This window comes from Alosa alosa, chromosome 3 (genome assembly GCF_017589495.1).
Source record: "Alosa alosa isolate M-15738 ecotype Scorff River chromosome 3, AALO_Geno_1.1, whole genome shotgun sequence".
NCBI classification, from domain to species: domain Eukaryota; kingdom Metazoa; phylum Chordata; class Actinopteri; order Clupeiformes; family Clupeidae; genus Alosa; species Alosa alosa.
Genome location: NC_063191.1, coordinates 36,734,393 through 36,755,227, shown reverse-complemented (window position 1 = coordinate 36,755,227; position 20,835 = coordinate 36,734,393). Strand labels below are relative to the sequence as shown.

Genomic DNA, 20,835 nt, shown 5'->3' with positions numbered 1-20,835 from the left:
CAATAGCCTAGTTTGAATGTCGAGTGTGTTTCTGCTCATTGACAAATAGCGTTCAGCACAATAATTCAAGCCCAATTAATTCCCCCTGTTAAAGTGCTTTGTTACACTAGTTTGGTTTCGTGATAAATGGCCTATAGTCAAATAGCCTATGTGACTTAGCTAATGTTATAGGCTATACAATCTCCCCTCTTAAAGACAAGCTGGTGTAGCCTACTATTAAAATGCACCGACAGGTAAAGTAGGCTATCGCATGACTTCATGCACGTGACGTAAGTGAAAAGGGCCTCGCACCCGTCGAGTTCGCTCGGCCCTGCAGCTCTTCCTAAAACAGCGGGAAATAAAGTTCAAATAAGTGATAAACACGGAAAAGTTGTCAGGTAGCCTGTATTTCGGTTCGGGTCATTATTTGTGAAATTGTGCAAACAACAGCCTTTTCAAGGCATTTCAAGGAATGAGTGGTAGCATGCAAGCTCCTTAACTGACACAGTACAAAAGGTGATAAATTATTGGGGAGGGTCATGCGTTTTTTCTCAATCACTTTGGAGGGTCATAGAAAAATATCTTGCTGGCGAGGGAGGGTCACGTCTTTTTTGACTAATGCTCCCAAAACTCCTCCGGTGGCCCCTTAAATAAATAACGAACAGTCCCTAATGGCTTGACGAAACCTGTTTTTTCTGCCATGTTCCAATGCTTTTTAATGTGGTGTGTGTGTGTGTGTGTGAGTCAGTGACGGACTGGGATTAATAAATGACCCTGGCATTTTCACCAACCAGCGGCCCACACAACTTCACATGCACGGAAATAACACACACGTTTGTAGCCCCATTGGTGATGAACTCTAATATACATATATACATATACTTTAATAAGTATAAGTATATATACTTTTTTGATCCCGTGAGGGAAATTTGGTCTCTGCATTTAACCCAATCAGTGAATTAGTGAAACACAAACAGCACACAGTGAGGTGAAGCACACACTAATCCCGGCGCAGTGAGCTGCCTGCTACAATGGCGGCGCTCGGGGAGCAGTGAGGGGTTAGGTGCCTTGCTCAAGGGCACTTCAGCCGCAGCCCACTGGTCGGGGCTCGAACCGGCAACCCTCCGGTTACAAGTCCAGAGTGCTAACCAGTGGGCCACGGCTGCCTTCATATACATAAAGACTGAACCAAGAACATGGATATATCAATGCACAACTCCAAAAAAATGAATGCAATATAAAATATGAAAGTGAAAAAAGAATTGCCTAGAATAGATCATCCGAGCAACCGTTCCACAAACGTGTCTTAATTAACATCATGCAGTTAACAAGGTGCGAAGGAGCTTGCTCTTCTTCGCAACACTGACTATCACGTCATCAGCATCCAAGTTCATTACGACCTCTTTCTCTGTCACCATCAGCATAAAGGCCTCCAAATTATCCTGTGACAATCGTGTCCTTAGGCGATTCTTGATGAATTTAAGAGTGGAAAAACTCTGTTCACATGCCACTTGAGTACATGACAGTGTTAGTAGGAGTTTATATGCTAACCATATATTGTTGTAGGCGCAGGGAAAGAGGATTAACTGCTGGAGAAGGAAATAGCAACAGAGAGCACAATTCTTGCTCACCAGGTTTATTACAGTGCATGCCCTGCTCTGTTATCCGAAGTCTTCTTCTTCTTCTTCTTCTTCTTCTTATTACAGTGCATGGAAATGCCCTGTTCTGTTATCCCAAGTCTTCTTCTTCTTACAGTGCATGGAAATGCCCTGTTCTGTTATCCCAAGTCTTCTTCTTCTTACAGTGCATGGAAATGCCCTGTTCTGTTATCCCAAGTCTTCTTCTTCTTCTTCTTCTTCTTCCCACCAAATTTCTATGTCTAATTCAGCTTCAACTGTTTAACGTAGAAACTTCGTTCAAACTTTGTAACGTAGGTCTTGAAAAGGAATGTATTTTAATAAAAAACAAGCTTATTTTCCCCCATAGACTTTGCATTGGCACTATGACATCACAATGGGCTAATTAACTTGATTTGCACCTGTATCAACTTCCAGCTGCTCACTACTAGGACCCATCAAAGGGCCAGTTAAACTGATTGCACCTGTATCAACTGCTTTCTGCTCAACTAGGCCAACTCTCTCTGTGTATCTCCATTCTACAAGGATATAAGGCACATTCCATTCAACTTTCTATCCATTCATCCTCTTCAAAACATTCACTCATCCACCCATTAAACTATCCCATCAACATCCATTAAACAATCTGCCTATCAACATCCATTCAACTTTCTGTCCATCAACATCCATTACACTATCTACATTTTACTTTTAAACTATATACTCTGTCTCAGGCTTTAAGCATACAATCTGGCTCTCTTAAGACTACAGATCCTGTTCAAATATTTTCTCAGCCCACAAGCGTTTCAAAATAAATGTCCTCACTACAATAATTCACTTTTAAATAATGTAACTATATAAACTACTCAACTATTTAACTGTTCAGCCATTTCAGCTGTCAGTTGTTATCAACTATGACTCCTGCCAACTGTTTCCTCTGCCCACAACTGTTTCCAAATAAAAGTTTGTTTTGTATTGTATATTAATATACAGTATGTTTTGCATTTTCATGCACTGGTAGGCGTGTAGCAAGCGTGGGGGATGTGTGTGTTATAACGTTCACACTTTTGCTGGAACACGATTCTATCCCCCACACTTTTTGACGGATTAAAATGAAAGTAAAATATGGAAATAAACGCTCCCGTAAAGAGTTGGAACCGTATCTACCATAACGCACACACAGAGAGACACAAATAGGTCTGTTGATTTGATTGAACGGTCATCAGCCAATCACATCAAGTTAGCCAGTGAAGAACCAGAGTCGCTCTGATCAAATTCAAAGTGTGCGTCTTTCAAGGCTGTGCTGCTGCTTGGGTCTGTATTATAACGTCTGCAGTGAGCAGATTTCAGGTTGAATTGAAATGATAATTGTTACCGCATTATGCTAATTTAGTAAACCAAAATTCACTGTCTGACTGACAGTTTTTGTCACAATGTAGAAATGCAGGGAGTCAAAGTGAAAGCGGGGGTGCGCGCACCAAGGCACTTGTTGTTTCTGCAAAAAGACCTTTGGCTACTGTTCTCAGAGCATTATGCTTTTTCTGTCTATGATCTGCAGCTTTTCTCAAACTATGGGCCTCCTCAACAATTAACACAGCCGCGAAATTAAGTTATGCCCGGTGTTTCACATGCGGTATGGAACTGCAGAAGGGAAAAAAAAACTAGGCTAAAAGTTTCCCCAATCAGAAATACTTATTCATTTGGTGTCATCAACTATATAGAAATAGCCCAGTCAGCACACATACGTCTCCAAGACGTTTGGAAAAGATCTGAACAGCTTAATTACATCGCGTTCCATTTAGAACGTCTTATTTGATCTGATTACAAACGTCGACGGCATTTCACTGTCAGTGTGTGTCGTAGTGCTACATCTATCGTAATATCTTAAATACGATCGCGTTCCATTTAGAACATCTTATTTTGATCTTAACGGCGGCGTCAAGACACATTTGAGTTCTACATCTGAGAACTAAGATTTCCAGCATGTAGAACTCAAATAGAACGCTTATGAGCGCTCATGCAATGTGTGCGTCCCTGCAGCAAGTGAAACTGGAGGTAACGTGGGCTAGAAGCAACAATAGTTTAAACAACAACGTGGCTTCCTGTAACTATCAATGGAAAAAGCATAGAAACGGCTAATTATAATCTTTAAATTGCTTACAGTTCTGTCACTATTCTGTGTCATTTACATTTATTTAATTAGTTCAATTTAATTAGTTAAAAAGAAGGTATTAGTGATACCTCGAAATTAGGCTGCTGTCTGTTAGGCAGTTTATTGTAGCCTGCTAACCCATATGCACAAAACATAATTTCTGAAATGATTTCTTGATTTATAACATGAGATATGTCTCCAGGTAGGGTATAGTGTCAAATAGTGAAGTGATAGCAGGTAGATCATGTAGGCCTACATGTCACATGAGCCACACATATAAGGGGCACTGCTTCTTCTGTCCCTCCCAAACAGGGATGGATTACTGCACGGGCCTACCGGGCCCAGGCCCAGGGGCCCAAGGGGTCAGGGGGCCCTGAAGCCCAAACCTTTGCATGGAATCATTGCCTCAATATCAACAAATCAGGATGTAGGCTATGAATCTGATTGAATTTAGTATTGGCAAAATGCACCAGAATACAGGATATCACATCAAACAAATTAAACATGTTCTGGGGGAAGACCCCCAAACCCCCCCTCCCACATATACAACAATAAGTGGGGGGCCCTTAATACATCTGGGCCCAGGGGCCCGAAATTTCATAATCCGCCCATGCTCCCAAACTGCATTAAAATGGTGTGTTTAGCAATCGGAATTTCATTTTTTTTTCGGGGGAGAATCTCCCGGACACCAATATAGTCCGCACCCCTCTCAGAAAATACTTACAATGTCCCTGTAGGGAGTTATTTATAATTTGGCCAGATTGTTTCATTTTCCTATCCCACAACCCCCACACTTTTAAAAAGCTTGATACGCCTCTGTGCACTGGTAATTTCCTCGAAATTACATTTTCTAGTTTCAGTATCTTCCTCTATCTCCGCGACATCATCAAAGTCTGACGCTCTGACTGTGTAGGCCTACTCGTTTAGAGAAGACTTTTTCAGGCTGTCCCAGTGTGTAGCGAGGTGTGTCAATTCCGACTGTAGATTTTCGATCGTAGCAGCTTCACTAAATTTAAGCAGACATTCACTTATATTTCAAAGTGCATTTGGGGGCAGTTAATTAGCTTTTATAAGGGGAAAATTCCGAGGATCAAGGCATGCTAGATTGGCATACAATTCCTCGTGCTGAAGGAAGTAGACGCATTCGGTTTTGAAATTCCCAGAAGTCATTGCTTCATATAACTTTTGTAAACCAATAATAAAATAAAAGATACAGGCATATTTATTGTATTTCAATTTCAAACAATGAACTTTTTAAACATTTGATTAAAAAAGGCTACAAAAGAATGTAGACTTATGTAAATATTCATCAGCAAATCACAGATGAGATGCGCGTTTAGGAGAGTTTCAATTGCACGGGAGGGAGGGGGAGGAAGTAGCAAGCTAGCTCTCTGTTTTGTTTGAATGTCAACAGAAGTGACGTTACCCAGCATCGCTTGGAGCACCTTTAACCTCCAATAGAAACATGTATTTGAGAGACAGACGTGTCTGATGTCAGGTGTGTAACTGGAGTATTGCGTCACCTGGCAGGTGGCGTCGCAGGTGAGGCGCTTGGCGTCTCCAGGCTGCGGCTCGGGGGCGGTGAAGTGGCAGCTGTTCAGCCCAGCAGCGCCCCCTCCTGTTCAGGCCCCTGCACAGGTCCACGCCCTCTTCAGCAACTGCCACACCTTGGTCTACGGCTTCGTACCCCACTGAACACATCACCCCTGTGTTGGCTGAACTGCACTGGCTCCCTATTTCCTATAGAATTGATTTTAAGGTTATGTTAATTACTTACAAAGCTCTGAATGGCATAGCACCTTCATATATCTCTGAGCTTTTAATATCTTATCAACCACAAAGGAAACTTAGATCATCCAATTCTAATCTTTTAATCGTACCCAAAGTGCTCCACAAACAAAGTGGAGAAGCTGCGTTTATCCATTATGCCCCCAAACTATGGAACACCCTGCCTCTGTACATCAAGCAGGCGAGTTCAGTAAATATTTTTTAAAATGATCTGAAAACCTGTACAGGAAAGCTTTTAGTTAACTCATCTTATCCTGTAGACTACTTTTTCAGATTATTCTACATCTGTTACTATTGGAGGGCGCAGCCAGCCAGAAGCAGATGGGCTCCCCCTATTAAGTCAGGTTCTGCTCAAGGTTTCTTCCTGGAATATGGGAGTTTTTCCTTGCCACAGTTGCCATATGGCGTGCTTGTGGGGGCTAAGAGGGTTAAGGCTGCCAGTCGTATGACGTCATTTTCCATATTTTTGATATGTTGCTGAGTGGATCATAAACAGCCCCAGCAATGAAGAAAAGTGATTGATAATGACTGACTAACTATTATTGTGTTACATGCTTCAAATGTAAAGCACTTTGAGCTGCATTCTGTGTATAAAAGGTGCTATACAAATAAAGCTTATTATTACTGCACACAGGTAGAGTAACGGTTCAAGAGAATGGGGTCGTGTCAGTGTTTATTTATGTTTGTCCATTTGTGTTTATTTTTCAGATTCTACTCAAGTGACCTCTCAAATGAAAGCTGACGACATCTCTTGGAACAAAAATAGGCTATGTTGAATTAAAGAATAGACCAGTAAGGATTTGATTTGTTAGACATGAAGATGTTCCGAAATCAAAGCAAAACAGAAAAAAAGGATTTTTAGGTGTGCATTTCAGTTTGGCAGTTCCTCAGGTGACAAGCAGTAAGTGTTTAATAAGTTAATCACCATTGTGTCCAGTATAATTGGTTACAAGGATCAAATTTGTCTAGATTACAGAATGTCTAGATCAGCCTAAAACTCAGATTATCTATGACATTCAATTAAAATCAATTCAGTCTAATTTACAAGTAGCCTACTTTACCTGAAGTCAAACTGTATCAGTGTGTTTAGAGTTAGCATGCAGGGGTTAATACTGTAAACTGTATCAGTGTGTTTAGAGTTAGCATCCAGGGGTTAATACTGTAAACTGTTGTACAAATGATCTGCTGCCCATATTCCGTATGATTTTTTCAGTTCATTGAGTAGTCAGTATACAAAACAGTCCTTCTAGAAATTTAAATCTGCATTGTTTTTTTTCCAGAACTTGAACGAAATTGATAGTTGTCCCCGTCCTCCTCCTCCTCCTCCTGTCTTAGATGGTCTCACCTGTCTCTCTTCCTCTCGACACTCTCTTAATAGAGCTGTAAGCATGAGCTCCGGTCCTGCTCCTCCCCCTCTCCTACCCCCTCCTGGGGCCTTCACCACTGCTGTTCAAGGCTCAGCTGGCTTCACTGTGTCTGGGACTCCAACCTTTGCCCCAACCCCTATGTCTTCTCCCACACCCCTAAAAAAAAAGGGGAAAAGGGGAAATGAAAGCTGTCCCTATTGCCTCAGGATAACACTCTAGCGTACAGAGACCCAGTGCACAGGCCCCAGACCGTACCCCTGTCTCTGTTCCTTCTCCTACTCGTCAAGGCTCAGTTCAAGTTTGGCCGTGCCCCTTTTTCTTCTCCTGCGCCTATGTCTTCTCCCATCCCTGAAAGAAAAAGGGAAATGAAAGCTGTCCCTCTTGCCTGTGGAGAGCACTCTGTCATACAGAGACTAAGTGCACAGGCCCCAGACACAGTGCACCTTCCCCGTCTCTGCTCCTACTCCAAGCCTAGCCCCTTCAGGTGTTGCCTCCCGTCGCTTGGCATCTGAGGCACGCTCAGTTGATGTCACGAGATCCACTCTGCCTCCTCCCGTTGATCGTGCCAGTAAAAGAGTTAGCAAGGGCTATGAGGCTCCTCGTCCCCAAACCTCTAGGCACCTCTCTGCTCCTGCCTTGAACTCCTTCTCACTGCCGCTTGGTGGCCGTGCTGTTTCCTCCACCCAGTCAGTTTCAGACCGCCCCCCTGCTGCCTCGGATGTCATGTCGGCTCCTTTACCTCCTCTACCCCTACGTAAATGCTGTCCGCTCCTTGCTCCTGTTTTCTATGGGGCTGCTTATTCTGCCCCACCTGTCACTGCAGGCGATGGTGATGATTCTGACTATATTGACATTCTCAGGGCTCCTCTCCTGTCTATAAGGCTCAAGCATTGCCCTCAGACCACCCCCCTTGCTCCCTCTCCTCTGCTCCCTCCTCCTGTTGTCCATTGGGGTGCTCAGCCTGTCCTGGCTCAGAGACACAGAAGTGCTGCTCTGGGGAGCCCCCTCAGAAGAACCAGAGGTCGGGCCTATCCCTCTAACATGGTCTTGGAGAAAGGCTCTGGGATGTCTGTCCCTCTGCTCCCACCAGTAGAAGCCCAAGAACATGGTTCCCCTTTTACCACTGGTCCCGGTATCCCGAGTCCAGAAACGCTGATTGCTGAGAAGGTATGCTGTCATCGATTTTTCTTTCATTTCCATAGGTCTTTGCCTGTGCACAATAAAACATATTTGACATGCAAGTTTTAAAGTAACGAGATGGAGATGTTGAATAGAAGCTACTTCACAAGGACAGGATTGTTTGGAATGTTTTTATGAGGCCGTGGTGTCGTGGTTTGATTGCAAAAGCACATGTAATGAACTATGTGAGAACTCTTGGGAGTCTACTGTGGAAGTAATGTTGAGTTCACCATTACAGGAAGAGCCAATGCTTACAGGATGTGAGATCACATATTGAGATCAAACCCAGTGCATCATGGGAACAGTTGGCATGTCTTCAGAGCCCAGTAAGATTCCTGCTCTTCAGACTTCTTCTGCTAGTCATAGAACAGACAGTATATCTATGACCCAATATGAATTGGCCACTGCTTTATATTTCTATCATCTTCAATTTCATTTCAGTATGTTAAGTTTTGTATGCTTATTTTGTAAACAGGGGGTTACTGGGAATGCACAGAGGAAGTGGGATTGCTCCTGGGTGTGGATCTGAACTTCTTTGCCAACGTTTTCCTGAAAGAAAAAGGCATCTCATCTGTGAGAAATGATTTCTGTCATATACACTCATCTACACTACACAGAAAAGTTCCAATCATATTTAGTTTAGGCTAACATTTTGACTGATACTATAATAGCAACCTACCAATATGTTTTTTTTTCTTCTTTAAATTATTTTAATTGTGTGTGTGTGTGTGTGTGTGTGTGTGTGTGTGTGTGTGTGTGTGTGTTGTCTATCAGGCCCCAAGGCCCAGGATGATATCCTGAGGCTGGTGTCCACCCTGCTGGTCCTGCAGCTGGTGCGTGTCAGGAAGCTGGTCCAGGGAGAGCTGCTGCAGTCTCTGTTCCGCCTCAGAGACCCTCCTCAACACAGGTGTGTGTGTCTATGGGTGTGTGTGTGTGTGTAAGAAAGAAAGATAGAAAGAAAGAAAGAAAGCTATTATGGCAGAATAAATGAGTGAGAGGAGAATTAAAACAAAAGTGAGTGAAATAAAAACTCTTACTGTGTGTGTTTCTGTGTTTGTTATTTTAATTAATTACTGTGTGTGTTTCTGTGCTTGTTATTTTTGTGTGTTGACCGCAGCTCTTACTGTGTGTGTTTCTGTGCTTGTTATTTTTGTGTGTTGACCGCAGCTCTTACTGTGTGCGTTTCTGTGCTTGTTATTTTTGTGTGTTGACCGCAGCTCTTCTGAGTGGGAGGCCCTGAAGCAGGCGGTGGACTGGGTACGCTGGGCAGACAGGCAGTACCCGTGCGTGTGCAGCCGGCTGCAGTTCGGCCGCGACTGGGAGTCGTCCACACAACAGCTACTGGGATTCGACCGCCCGCACCCCCTCTCTCCCTTCAACCCTCTGCTGGAAAGGAGCAGAACCATACTAGCCTGCTAGAAACAAACACACACACCACACTTCCATACTGGCCTGCTAGAAACACACACACACACACACACACACACACACACACACACACACACACACACTAGGGAAATGCCAATATCCAATATTCCCATAAACAGTTAAATATAATTAACAGACAATTAAATAGACCAACTCCTCAAAGATATCTACACAATATATACACACTTATTATCAAATATATACATAATTAGCATCATCAAAAATCTAACATGAGCAAAGAGTTTTCGGACCTCAACATGACCTAAACTAAAGCTACTTTGTCTAGGGTATGTTGATAGCTGACCTCGGACCTCAACATAACCTAAAAGAAAAGCTAGAACTAACCTACACACTGGCCCTACGTGATGTAAAGACGTGAAAGTAGAACCTACCGTGTGTGGGTGCAATGTGTGTTGTGTCAGCTTTGGCAGAGCTCTAGTGAGAGGTCACTTACCTGTGGCTCTCGCTGACCCGGTGTATCTCTCTCCCAACGCAATTACGAACAGCCCAAATGTTGGTTCCTAATAGGTTCAGTTTTGGTGTGTGGTGGTTTAAAATCCAAAGGAAAAAAATGAGACGGGTCCAAGTTTGTCAGGCAAACGCCCATGAGGGACCACAGGCCCCTAGTCCTTTCCGAAGGCCTGGAAACTAATTGTGAGCCCCAGGACTTAGGACAGGTGTCCAATTTAACCTAATTAGCCACAGGTAGTGACATCACTGAAGCCCCGCCTGTAAGTCAAAAAACACCACCAACAATTTTCTTATTTTAGTTTTTTTAATTTAATATTTTTTATAAATTTTTTACTCTTTTTATAAATCTTTCGTGTGTTTTTTTTCCTTTTCTAAATTTCCTTTACTATATACATTCAATTTACAAAATGTTCCCTGTAACAGGAACATAATAAAATCATTCCTCTGACATCCACAAGTTCCAAAAGTGGGAAACGCTGAGAAAACTAACAAATCCATAATCTCAGACAGTCCCGAGTCAATCACAGAAATAAACCAAAGAGAACAAAGCTCTCTGCTGACACTTCAGCGCATGTCCAGGTGAGAAGGATCCACCACCCAACTCCACCTAAAACACCGGCGATGGCCTGCATAGGACTTTGCAACCTGGAGACAACTCCAGTTACTGATCCCACCAGCCAATGGTCTACATGGCTGTGATAACCCAGTTTTGACACCAAATTCTTACCCAGTCGGCCCTAAACTAAGAGACTCCAACATCTTGTCTACTAGGCCCAAACAGGTGAATGACTGCCATAAAGCAGACGTATTCAATGTGACATTAGACAAGGAGTAGGCAGAGACGACCACCAAATCAGCAGTGGGGTAAAACAGCTCTGGAGAGTCTTCACCACCAATTTCATTTGACTGCTGGTCAAACTCCCGATGACAATCCAGTATGAATAGCGCAGTCTGAGCTCCTTTTTCAGAGTCAAAAGCACAAACACAATCCTCAAAATAAGTGCAAAACAAATGCTCCCCCACTCCAGCCCCTGATCGAACATCCCCCGGCCTTCACCCTGTAGAAGTGACAGGAGGTAAAGAAAGGCATGTGATCTACAGGCGGTGGAACACTGGGCATTTCTGTGTGGGCACTAACCTTCACTTCACTGCCATGGCCAGTTCCCTGACCATTGCCACCAGCAGTACAAGTGGAATTCAGCTTAAGTGCAGGCTCCTGGTCAGCCACAAGGAGCTCTCCACTTCCTTGTTCGGATTCAAAAAGCCAAACACTGCCCGAAAGATCAACGCGAGTCGACTCATTTTCAAATGGCAACTCAGAGCCACCCACAGGTTTATCTTTAGGACCCAACTCACTCAATTGGCTGCACCAATGCTCAGCATCCCCTGATCCAAAGATCCATATACTATCAGAGAGATCCACAGTGTATTCATCATCCACACATCTCATCTCATCAACGCTAATTAAGGTGCTACCTTCCGGCAATGCACCATCCATTGAGGATACCAACAAGGGATCAGAGCCATTGGCACACTCCATGCACACAATATCCAGCCTCTCAGTCTCAGGGTCATCCCCAAACTGTTCTGCCAGGCCTCTGTGCTCTTGTTGTACCTGAGGCAGTTCCTTTTTTATTGGGCAATCTCCCTCCCAAGTTGTTGCATGTACTTCTCATGTTCAATCTCTTGAACCGCTTTAGATTGCTCTGCTATTAACATTATATCTGGCACCCCAAAATACAGCAGTACAGCATTGATGATCTTTGTTTTTTTAATGGTCTCTGACGCCTCTATGTTGTAATGATGGGCCACTTTAATTAACTGATCTTTGGGAAGGCTAAAAAGTTTCAACCGTGTGATGCCTTGAGCAACAAACCCTTCAACATTGAAGTTAGCCATACTCACTCAGTCTCTAGAGCAACTTAACAATCAGACGCAACAAACAAAACGCTGTAAGCGTAAAGTACCCAAATTTAACAAGGCTGCCCTCATCAGCCAAACTGAATCGAACTGCAATTACCGTGCCCAGCTAGCACAGACATACAGCCATTTAATAGAATCAGAGCAGGGCTGTGTGAGATCTGACTGTCAATCACCGTCTTGGTGCAGTCTGATGAGAGGGTGCTCGGTGGTAGTGGGGGAGGGGCATGAGAGTTGTAACATTCAACATTTTGGCTAAGTCCCCTCAATCTGTCAGACTTGCCTACTGCAGCTTTAAGCTGTGACCCCTGATCTACATGTAAGGTGTCAAGTCAGGGGTTCCTTTTATTCGTAATTAATAACAATTTAAGTATCTTGATTTTATTTTTTAAAATTCAGGGTTTCCTTGGTTAAGGGGGGAAATGAAGGGGAAGTAAACAAGTAAGGGGTGAATTCAGTTCCTTTGTCCTTAATTCGATCTGCACATTTCTACTTAAAAAATACTTTGTTATAGGGTTATATAGGTTAAACCTAAGGGTTTTAAGGTCAAAAGTAAGGGATGAAATTAAGGGGTTGTGTTTTGCAGTGTATGGTAAGTCACTTTGGATGAAACCATCTGTTAGGTAACCATGTTTTTGTGCAGACAGTGTTATCCAAAGCCATACAGAGTAAAGACCTTGTTACAGGTAGTTCTACTACTTCAGTCTGAATAAAAGCGTAACAAAGGCCATTGGTCTGCAGTGTTGTTGTTGTTGTTGTCGTTACTAGGCAGTGAGCATCATTTTGCTTTGTCTGTCCTCTGTCTCCTCATGAACTCCTCTTTGTTGATAATTTGAGTTTCCTCTTGAGCTACTGTCTTCAGCTCTTCTGTCAAATTAGCTTCAGTTTGTCTGAGACTGGTCGTTCTAGTGTGGTCTTCTCTGGTAGTGTGGCTGACCTTTGACCTTTGACCTGACGGCATCACTATTATACTGGTCACCCGCCGCTGACGCCAGTTGTAGTTGCTGATCAGCATGAACAGAAGCGTTGTTAATATGAATACCTTTATGTGTTTTTCTTTGTGTTTTAACATGACAGGTTGCAAAGATACAGACCTGTAATTAGATGGCTGCTGTAGTTTTGTCAGAGAGTTTGTTTCCCCCTCAAAATAATTTCAGTAAGCAATATCTGGGGTAATGAATCTTGACTTGTTTGTAGCCCCACTAGGTTACAAGAGAAGCAACAGGAGTTTTGACATTATTGGTACTGTATAGGCCCTAGGGTATGCCTACAGGCTGTGTCTGCACAAAGAATCACTCTCGCTTGGCACTGGTCTCTCTTTGACACAAAGACATTTTTTCTCATGTTTTATTCCATTTATCTTGTAAATGTAAACATATGCGTGCAGGAATCTTTTACATGTGTCAGTGTGTGTGTTCACAGTTGTGTAGATAGGTTACTTTACTGATGTTTACTGGTCACTTTAGATGCATTTCCTTATGTCACCGCTAGAGAGGATTATTGTTTTGTTATGATTGTAGATGGGGAGTGTCTTATGCACAACAGGACCAGGAAGCAGTCGCGGTGAAATTGCATTGGTTTCTCTCGGATTGGTTTCTTTTCACTTTACCTGGTCAGGATTATAGTGCTTTTTTAAAAATAACTATTCTGTTGCGTCGACTGAAAGGCAGCACATTGGTCTGCGACAGGCCAATTTGTGTGTGAGAACAAGTTGTCCCTGCTCTCGACTTAACAGAGAAGCAAATAGTTGGTCATGAGTTTGTCTTTAATACAGGCTACTCATTCCTTTATTTTTGCAGTGACAAGCACAGCTGCTATATTGTAGACTACTTGTTTTATAGTCTTTCTTTTCGCCTGAATCTGATTGTAAGTCTGACTATATCTCACATCGTAGAACTATGACCGTTTTCACCAACTGTGCCGTGGTCTTAGAACTAAAGGATTTGCCTTTCAAGGAAAAGAAGAAAATTCGTTTGGCCATTACGGACAACGGAGGCAGCCTCTCCTATGTGGTCAACAAGCAGGTTTGTTAGTTCTTTGGTCATGACAGTATGAACTCTCAGGACTTCTAGCACGCTGACTACCCGTCAAAACATGGGCATAGACATGTCTTAAGAATGTCTGTTTGGTGATTTGGTGATCCAGGATGAATGTGATCTGCTACCATAGCATGGCACATGTTCAAAGTCTAATGTAGGCAGTTGTTGATAGGCTAGGAAAACATGACTGATTAATTCATTTAAATAGCCTAACTTAGCAAGACAATCCAAGACAGCTATTTTTGTTTGTTGTGTCTCTGGTTGCTTTTAACATATTTTCTGATGTTCTCGTTGCTTTTAACTAACACTTTTGATATAGCCTACTTGTGAAATAATTCAGCGTTCTCTCTATCTGCAAATTTAAATGTCTCATCTGTCCATAACGCATAATTTTCATGTCTGATTGCACCTTCCACACACACACGCACACACAGTGTAGCTTCATAGTGGTGAGCAGCCTGGGGAGTCTGAGCAACAACCGGCAGCGGAGCGCCTGGAAGCACCATGTGCCGGTGGTGGGGCTCCAGTACGTGCAGGCCTGCCTGGAGCAGAAGGCCCTCCTGCCGGCCCTAGAGCACGTCCTGGTCCCTGTGACCCACCCAGCACCAACCATTCAGCCAGGTATGGGGTACACATTGGATGAGTCATCTGGCTCGGTTATCAGAGTATGGTAGGACTTGTTTGGCAGCAAAAACTTTTTGCCTTTTCTGTGTGTGAAAAATTGGGCATTTAAGTAGGTTAATTTATTCGATAAAGCCATGGACAAGCAGCTGAAAATCATATAGCATAGGCCTTTATCAAGGGTAAAGAGTTAATGGTTTGTCTGTTTACATGATTGAATATCTGCCTGTTTTGTCTTATTGACACCCTGAGCTGTAAGCTGATCCTTTGGCTGAATTTTCCATACACCCAGTTTGAATCCAATAGTAGCTTTATTCTTCCAAACTACTATGAATGCAGTTAATTTGAGGGCTGTGCCATGAAATGAAATGCCAGTCAGTCAGGTTGACCATCCTGGCATAAGGGGCCGTTCACACCAAGAACTATAACGATAACAGTGAAAAAGTATAGCTTCTAGCTATGAATGACGACGTCCACACATAACTATAACAATTATGACTCTGATATTGCTAATATAGTTCTTTCTCCTGGTGTTTACGACCTTTACCTGCCTATAATTACTTTGTTCTGTTAGTAGGACACAGTGTGCTCTCTCTGGGCCTGTCTGTGAGGCGAGCCACACTGCAGTTCACTATAGGGCTAGGGGCTTTAACAAGTCCACCCAAGACATTGGTGTTATTTATGATCACTATCAGCTGTCACTCCCCACATGGTTCCATCTCCAGAGATACCGGTGATTCTGTGCACATTGTGTTTGCAGTCTGTCAACCTGTTGATATGGAGCTCTGATTGCTTTGTGTCACTGATTACAGTTTGTGCATGAAACAAAGCAGTGATGATTAATGGTTGCACCAGGGGTTTGTGACATGCAGTGTGTGGATGACGAGGCTGAGAATGCTCCTTTTCTTAGACAATATAAGTCATACTTATTGGACTTTTGTGCATGTGTGAGTTGAAAATAGAGAGAGTGAGACAGAGAGAAATGATTGGATTTTTGTAATGTATTCAGTATATTCATGCATAATTCACATTTACTAGCAGAAGTGTCACACAAGGCTTGGGCTTGTTACTGTTGGGTTCCGTTTGTAGTGAGACTGCTGACTGCTGAGGAGAAGTTCAAAGGTCAAGATCCACCACAGATAAAGATAGTAAAAAATCAGGTCAAGGATGACTCCAACTGTGTTTACAACCATCGGTAAGTGCTGCCTTTTTTGGGAAGTAAAGAAGACAGATGAAGAAGAAGACATTTTGAAAATAAAATTAAAGGCAAAAAGCAAAAGCATTTTTGACATCTAATTATTTTATCAGAGGGCAGGGTATGGGTTATACTTGCAACACATAAGGATAAATATGAAAGAGAGTAAAATACAGTTGAGACAATAGAATTTCCTTATGTGTCTTGTGTTGAATTTCCTCATGTGTCTTGTGTTGAATTGCCTTATGTGTCTTGTGTTGAATTTCCTCATGTGTCTTGTGTTGAATTGCCTTATGTGTCTTGTGTTGAATTGCCTGTTCCGGGCATCTAGTAATTTCCTGGGGCAGTGGCAGTGTTGTGGTTAAGGAGCTCGTCTAGCATAACCTGACTCTCGCCAGATGAATTTTGTTCCGCCTAGCTCCACTCATCCATCTGGGATCGATCCATTGGAGTAGTGTTTTCAGAAGGCTAGGCCTTATCAAAAATCCTTGCATATGATTGGATAAGCCACTTGTCCGTCCTCTGAGCAGAATCTACTGTGAGCGTGACAGAGACCTCCCCACGTACCCCTCTAACTTCCAGGTGGCCAAGTACTCCATCCATACCACTGCTGCTGGGGTGAGTCAGTGGACATCTGTCACAGAGTGTCTTAGGCTGTTTAAAAATCTTAAATTCATAGGGTCATTTGTGAATTTACATATCTTTCTGTATGTGTGTGTGTATGTTTATGTGCGTGGGTGCATGTGTGTGCGTGTGTTCCTGCTGTGTGTGTGTGTGTGTGTGTGTGTGTGTGTTCCTGTTTATGTGTGTGTTTGTGTGTGTGTGTGTGTGTGTGTGTGTGTGTTTGTGTGTGTGTGTGTGTGTGTGTGTGTGTGTGCTTGTGTGTGTGTTTGTGTGTGTGTTCCTGTTTATGTGTGTGTGTGTGTGTGTGTGTGTGTGTGTGTGTGTGTGTGTGTGTGTGTGTGTGTGTTTGTGTGTGTGTGTGTGTGTGCGTGTGTTCCTGCTTGTGTGTGTGTGTGTTTGTGTGTGTGTGTGTGTGTGTTCCTGTTTATGTGTGTGTGTGTGTGTGTGTGTGTTCCTGCTTGTGTGTGTGTGTGTGTGTGTGTGTGTGTTTCTGTTTGTGTGTGTGTGTGTGTGTGTGTGTTCCTGCTTGTGTGTGTGTGTGTGTGTGTGTGTGTGTGTGTGTGTGTGTGTGTGTGTGTGTGTGTGTGTGTGTGTGTGTGTGTGTGTTCCTGTTTATGTGTGTGTGTGTGTGTGTGTGTGTGTGTGTGTGTTTAGGGCGGTTGGTGTGTCCTGGAGCTACAGAGTGCTATATGGGAGCAGGGTCATGTGTTCCGGGTTGTGCGCTACATGAAACAGGTCAGATCAAAAGCCATCACTAACCATCAACACTGTTATTAGACTCACTGTGTCCTTAAATTATTCACTTTATGGATTCATGATATCTCTGTCCTCTGTACATCTCTATAGCTTCTCATATTAACATGATATCATAAAACACTCTAGCTCTACTGTTTTGCAAATTCTACAAATTCATAAATTGTAAACACTGTAACTGATACCTTGTAACTGATAAATGTATTTAAATGTGTTCATATTCATTCATTCCCTTTCTCTATCTATCTGCCTGCCTGCCTGTCTGTCTGCCTGCCTGCCTGTCTGCCTGCCTGCCTGTCTGTCTGTCTGCCTGTCTGTCTGCCATGTGTCCACCAGAGGGTGCTGGAGCGAGACCAGCTGGTGTTGTGCTCCTGCTCTGAGGATGCTCTGGAGGTGTATGGGCAGCTGCAGGACAGACTCAGAGCTGACAACTTCCAGCTGCAGAGACGCCTGCCTCCACAGCATGAGGACATGGGCTCTCCCAGCCTGAAGCAGGTGAGCTGCACTAGGCCACAGCCCTGATCCCTGACCCCTGACCTATTCCAAAGGTGTCGGACTCAAAGCAAGCGGCATACTTGGCCCGTTGATACTTTTTTCGCTTGATATCAGCAGTGTTTTGGGTCATTATCATACTGTAGCATGATATCAGCAGTGTTTTGGGTCATTATCATTCTGTAACATCCGGCTTCTGCCAAGTTTTTGGATCATTTATGATGCCATGTTACAATGCATTATGTAATAACATTGCATTTCCCTGAGCGCCGCTGTAGCAGGCAGTTCACTGCGTCGGGATTAGTGTGTTCACTGTGTGCTGAGTGTGTTTCACTAATTCACGGATTGGGATAAATGCAGAGACCAAATTTCCTCACGGGAGTATATATACAGTACAATACTTATACTGCATTATGTAATAACTGGATAAAATGTAATACATTTTTCACGTCATTATGCAATAACCGCTGCATTTTGTAATAATCTGCCGCATTATGTTATAAACTGCCTGAATGCAATATGTAATATATTTTGCCGCATTATGTAATAAGTTGATGTGTGTGGAGAAGTTCAGACACGCCCCGGACATATGCGTGCTTAATTGGCGCCGACCACCTATGGTGAAGTCCGGCATAAGACAAAAGCTGGGCCGTTGTAGATGACAAAAGACTTGATTTGCAAATGGTCGAGGCGTGTCTTCACCAGACACAGCAGTTAATGCAAGTATGAGGGAGACAGGCTGATGAAGTTAAGATTACAGTTGTATACAGTATGTTCTTACAAATCATTACTACACAATCAGCAGCAAATGTGCAGGTGAATGTGCAGGTGACTGGAGGGTGGTCTGGAAAAAGCAAGTGCGTGCGTGAGAGTCAGGTGCTGCAGCAATGCGTTTTTTAAAAAAGGTTCCTTTGAGTGTTCAGTTATTATTAAGAAAATAATAGGTACTAGCTACTGGTGAAAATAATTGTCACGCAGTTTGACATTTTGCAGTAGTGTTCTAAAGACCAGCACGTGTACCACCAAGAGAATGCGCAAAGAAAGCCTTGCAACCTCTTTTTTTTAATTATTCAACGGATCTAGTGATATCGTTTTTTTTTTTCTCTTTGCTTATGCTCTTGGTATACCATTAAGCGATTGGATAATATATTTAGTTTGCTCTGTCGTGGCAAAATTCTTGGGCAGCAGCCTACTCGCTTCTTTGTTGGATTATAAAGGCTCTTGGTGTGATCTGGCAAAGGACATGACATCTTACGTTTGGACTTTGGATTTCGGGGACTGAAAAGAAGTGGAAATTAAAATGGTTTTCGGTTGTTTGGGGCATTTATTGATGTGCACAACCTGTGGTTATTTATTGATGTGCACAACCTGTGGTTATTTATTGATGTGCACAACCTGTGGTTATTTATTTGGTGCTGCATGCTGCACAACACTACCCATCCTGCCGAAAGCACCTGAAAAAACATCTGTTGTATACCTGAAATCCCGTGTGTGTGTGTTTGTTTTTGTGTGATTGGCAGCTGCTGCTGGAGGAGGAGCTGAACTGCAGCACTCTGTCACAGGAAGTGGGCGTGTTTGTGGAGCTGGTGTGGACTGAAGCACTGGGGAGTCTGACCAAAGTCCTCAAAGTGCCGGCCCTCAGCATCAGCCCCAATGATGTAAGACTGACACTACAGATGAGTGTGTGTGTATGTGTGTTTGTTTGTGTGTGTGTCTGTTCCTGTGTGTGTGTGTGTGTGTGTGTGTGTGTGTGTGTACATGTGTTTGTGTGTTTGCTGTGCTTGTGTTTATACTTGTGCTTACTGTATGTCCAAACTCATGCTGCCAGAGTGGTTTGGCAGCTCTGATGTTTTGTAAAACACTCTTGATGTTGTGTTCTTGAATAGAGGGACGTTTTAATCCTAGAGCTAGGTTGTATCTATGAGATATGGGTACAAACTGACTTGCAAAGATCAGGGATCTGGGCTGTTCATGTAAGTTGGTAATGTTGATATTTGGTGGCCTTGAGCATCAGTCCCAATGATGTAAGACTGACACTGCAAATTACAGGATATGGCCAATGTGTGGGCTGATACAGTATGTACTATTTGTCTAAGTATATGTGTTTGTGAAGGGGTGTGACAGAACAGTGTGTGTGTGTGAGAGAGAGAGAGAGAGAGACTGTGTGTTCATTACTTGTGTAACCACATACCAGCACACATGCACACCCTTTGTCTCTAGGCCATTAATGTAGGGGGACATTCTGTGTGCTTATGTATCTTTGCATTGTGCCTTTTGTTTGATTTTGTGTGTAGGGATGAACATGCATGGAGGTGTGTATTTGTACGAGGGGTGTGTGTCTGGTGGTGTGTCTTCTGTGTCAAAAAATCTATTTGGTATTGTTTTTAGTATGAAAAGACTTACCTAGCGCTCTCTCAAAAGATCATTTTGACTTAATTTAACAAGATTTTGACTTGTTTTAAGTAGTCTTATCAAGACAATTTTACTTAACGCACTGGCAGACAAATTTGCTTGTTTTTAGAACAAATTTGCTTAACGCACTGGCAGAAAAATTTGCTTGTTTTCAGGATGAAATGTCTTAAAATAAGTCAAACTTTTCTTAAATTAAGTCAAATGATTTCACAAGAAAGCACTAGGTAAGTCTCTTTATACCAGTGTTTCTCAAACTTTTTTCTGGAGACCCACTTTTTAAAAATGACAGACTATCGCGACCCAACTCGTGACTGTGGTAGTTAACAAACTAGATCCTTATAGAAAGCTGTTAGCTTTCCTAAGCTATATATGGTATAAGGAACCAATGAGCTAGGCAACAAATTCCCATTATGTTATTGTGTAGCTTAGTACCCTGGGAGTGGGACAGCTATAAGTTAGTGTCTTGAGAGTGAGACAGTTGTCCGCGTGACTTTCTGAGTCACTCCTTAGAGCAGTGGTTCTCAAACGTTTTCTTTCATTCCCCACTGATCAAGGGGGCATTCTCGAGCCCCACCTGTCCCTCATCGCTCTAAGAAAGTGGTAGGTCAAGCTTAAAATTGTCAAATTTATTGAAATAATAACAAGTTCTAAATATATCCTCTTCAACAGAGTTAAAATCAGCTGGTGCTGCAGATATAATAATAAATAAATAAATACATAATAACACACATATTTCTGTTTTCCAGCAACATATTAGGAAGCATAGGTCATTTTACAGCATTGTACAATATATTCAATG

At 42.8% G+C, this 20,835-nt stretch overlaps 2 protein-coding genes and 1 long non-coding RNA gene across 3 annotated transcripts in view; all 3 read left to right on the top strand.

Annotated features, from left to right (window-relative positions):
• The window catches only part of LOC125291997, a 29,668-nt gene extending 22,817 nt beyond the window's left edge, over nucleotides 1–6,851 (top strand). The window contains exon 3 of the long non-coding RNA XR_007193121.1: nucleotides 6,244–6,851. This is a non-coding gene — a long non-coding RNA (uncharacterized LOC125291997). The remainder of the gene's footprint in view (nucleotides 1–6,243) is intronic.
• Nucleotides 6,852–10,264, top strand: LOC125291982 (protein mono-ADP-ribosyltransferase PARP4-like). Its single transcript, XM_048239057.1, has 5 exons — nucleotides 6,852–8,069; nucleotides 8,320–8,407; nucleotides 8,557–8,657; nucleotides 8,855–8,988; nucleotides 9,299–10,264. Exons 2-5 carry the CDS (start codon nucleotides 8,377–8,379, stop codon nucleotides 9,498–9,500), a joined length of 468 nt encoding a protein of 155 aa, XP_048095014.1. The 5' UTR covers nucleotides 6,852–8,069; nucleotides 8,320–8,376; the 3' UTR covers nucleotides 9,501–10,264.
• A 115-nt stretch (nucleotides 10,265–10,379) lies between these two features.
• LOC125291961 (protein mono-ADP-ribosyltransferase PARP4-like) overlaps nucleotides 10,380–20,835 on the top strand; it is a 59,100-nt gene continuing 48,644 nt past the window's right edge. The window contains 7 exon segments of the mRNA XM_048239008.1: nucleotides 10,380–13,924; nucleotides 14,374–14,560; nucleotides 15,650–15,755; nucleotides 16,286–16,373; nucleotides 17,034–17,114; nucleotides 17,469–17,627; nucleotides 19,145–19,282. Coding sequence (XP_048094965.1) covers nucleotides 13,799–13,924; nucleotides 14,374–14,560; nucleotides 15,650–15,755; nucleotides 16,286–16,373; nucleotides 17,034–17,114; nucleotides 17,469–17,627; nucleotides 19,145–19,282 — 885 coding nt within the window. The 5' untranslated portion in view covers nucleotides 10,380–13,798.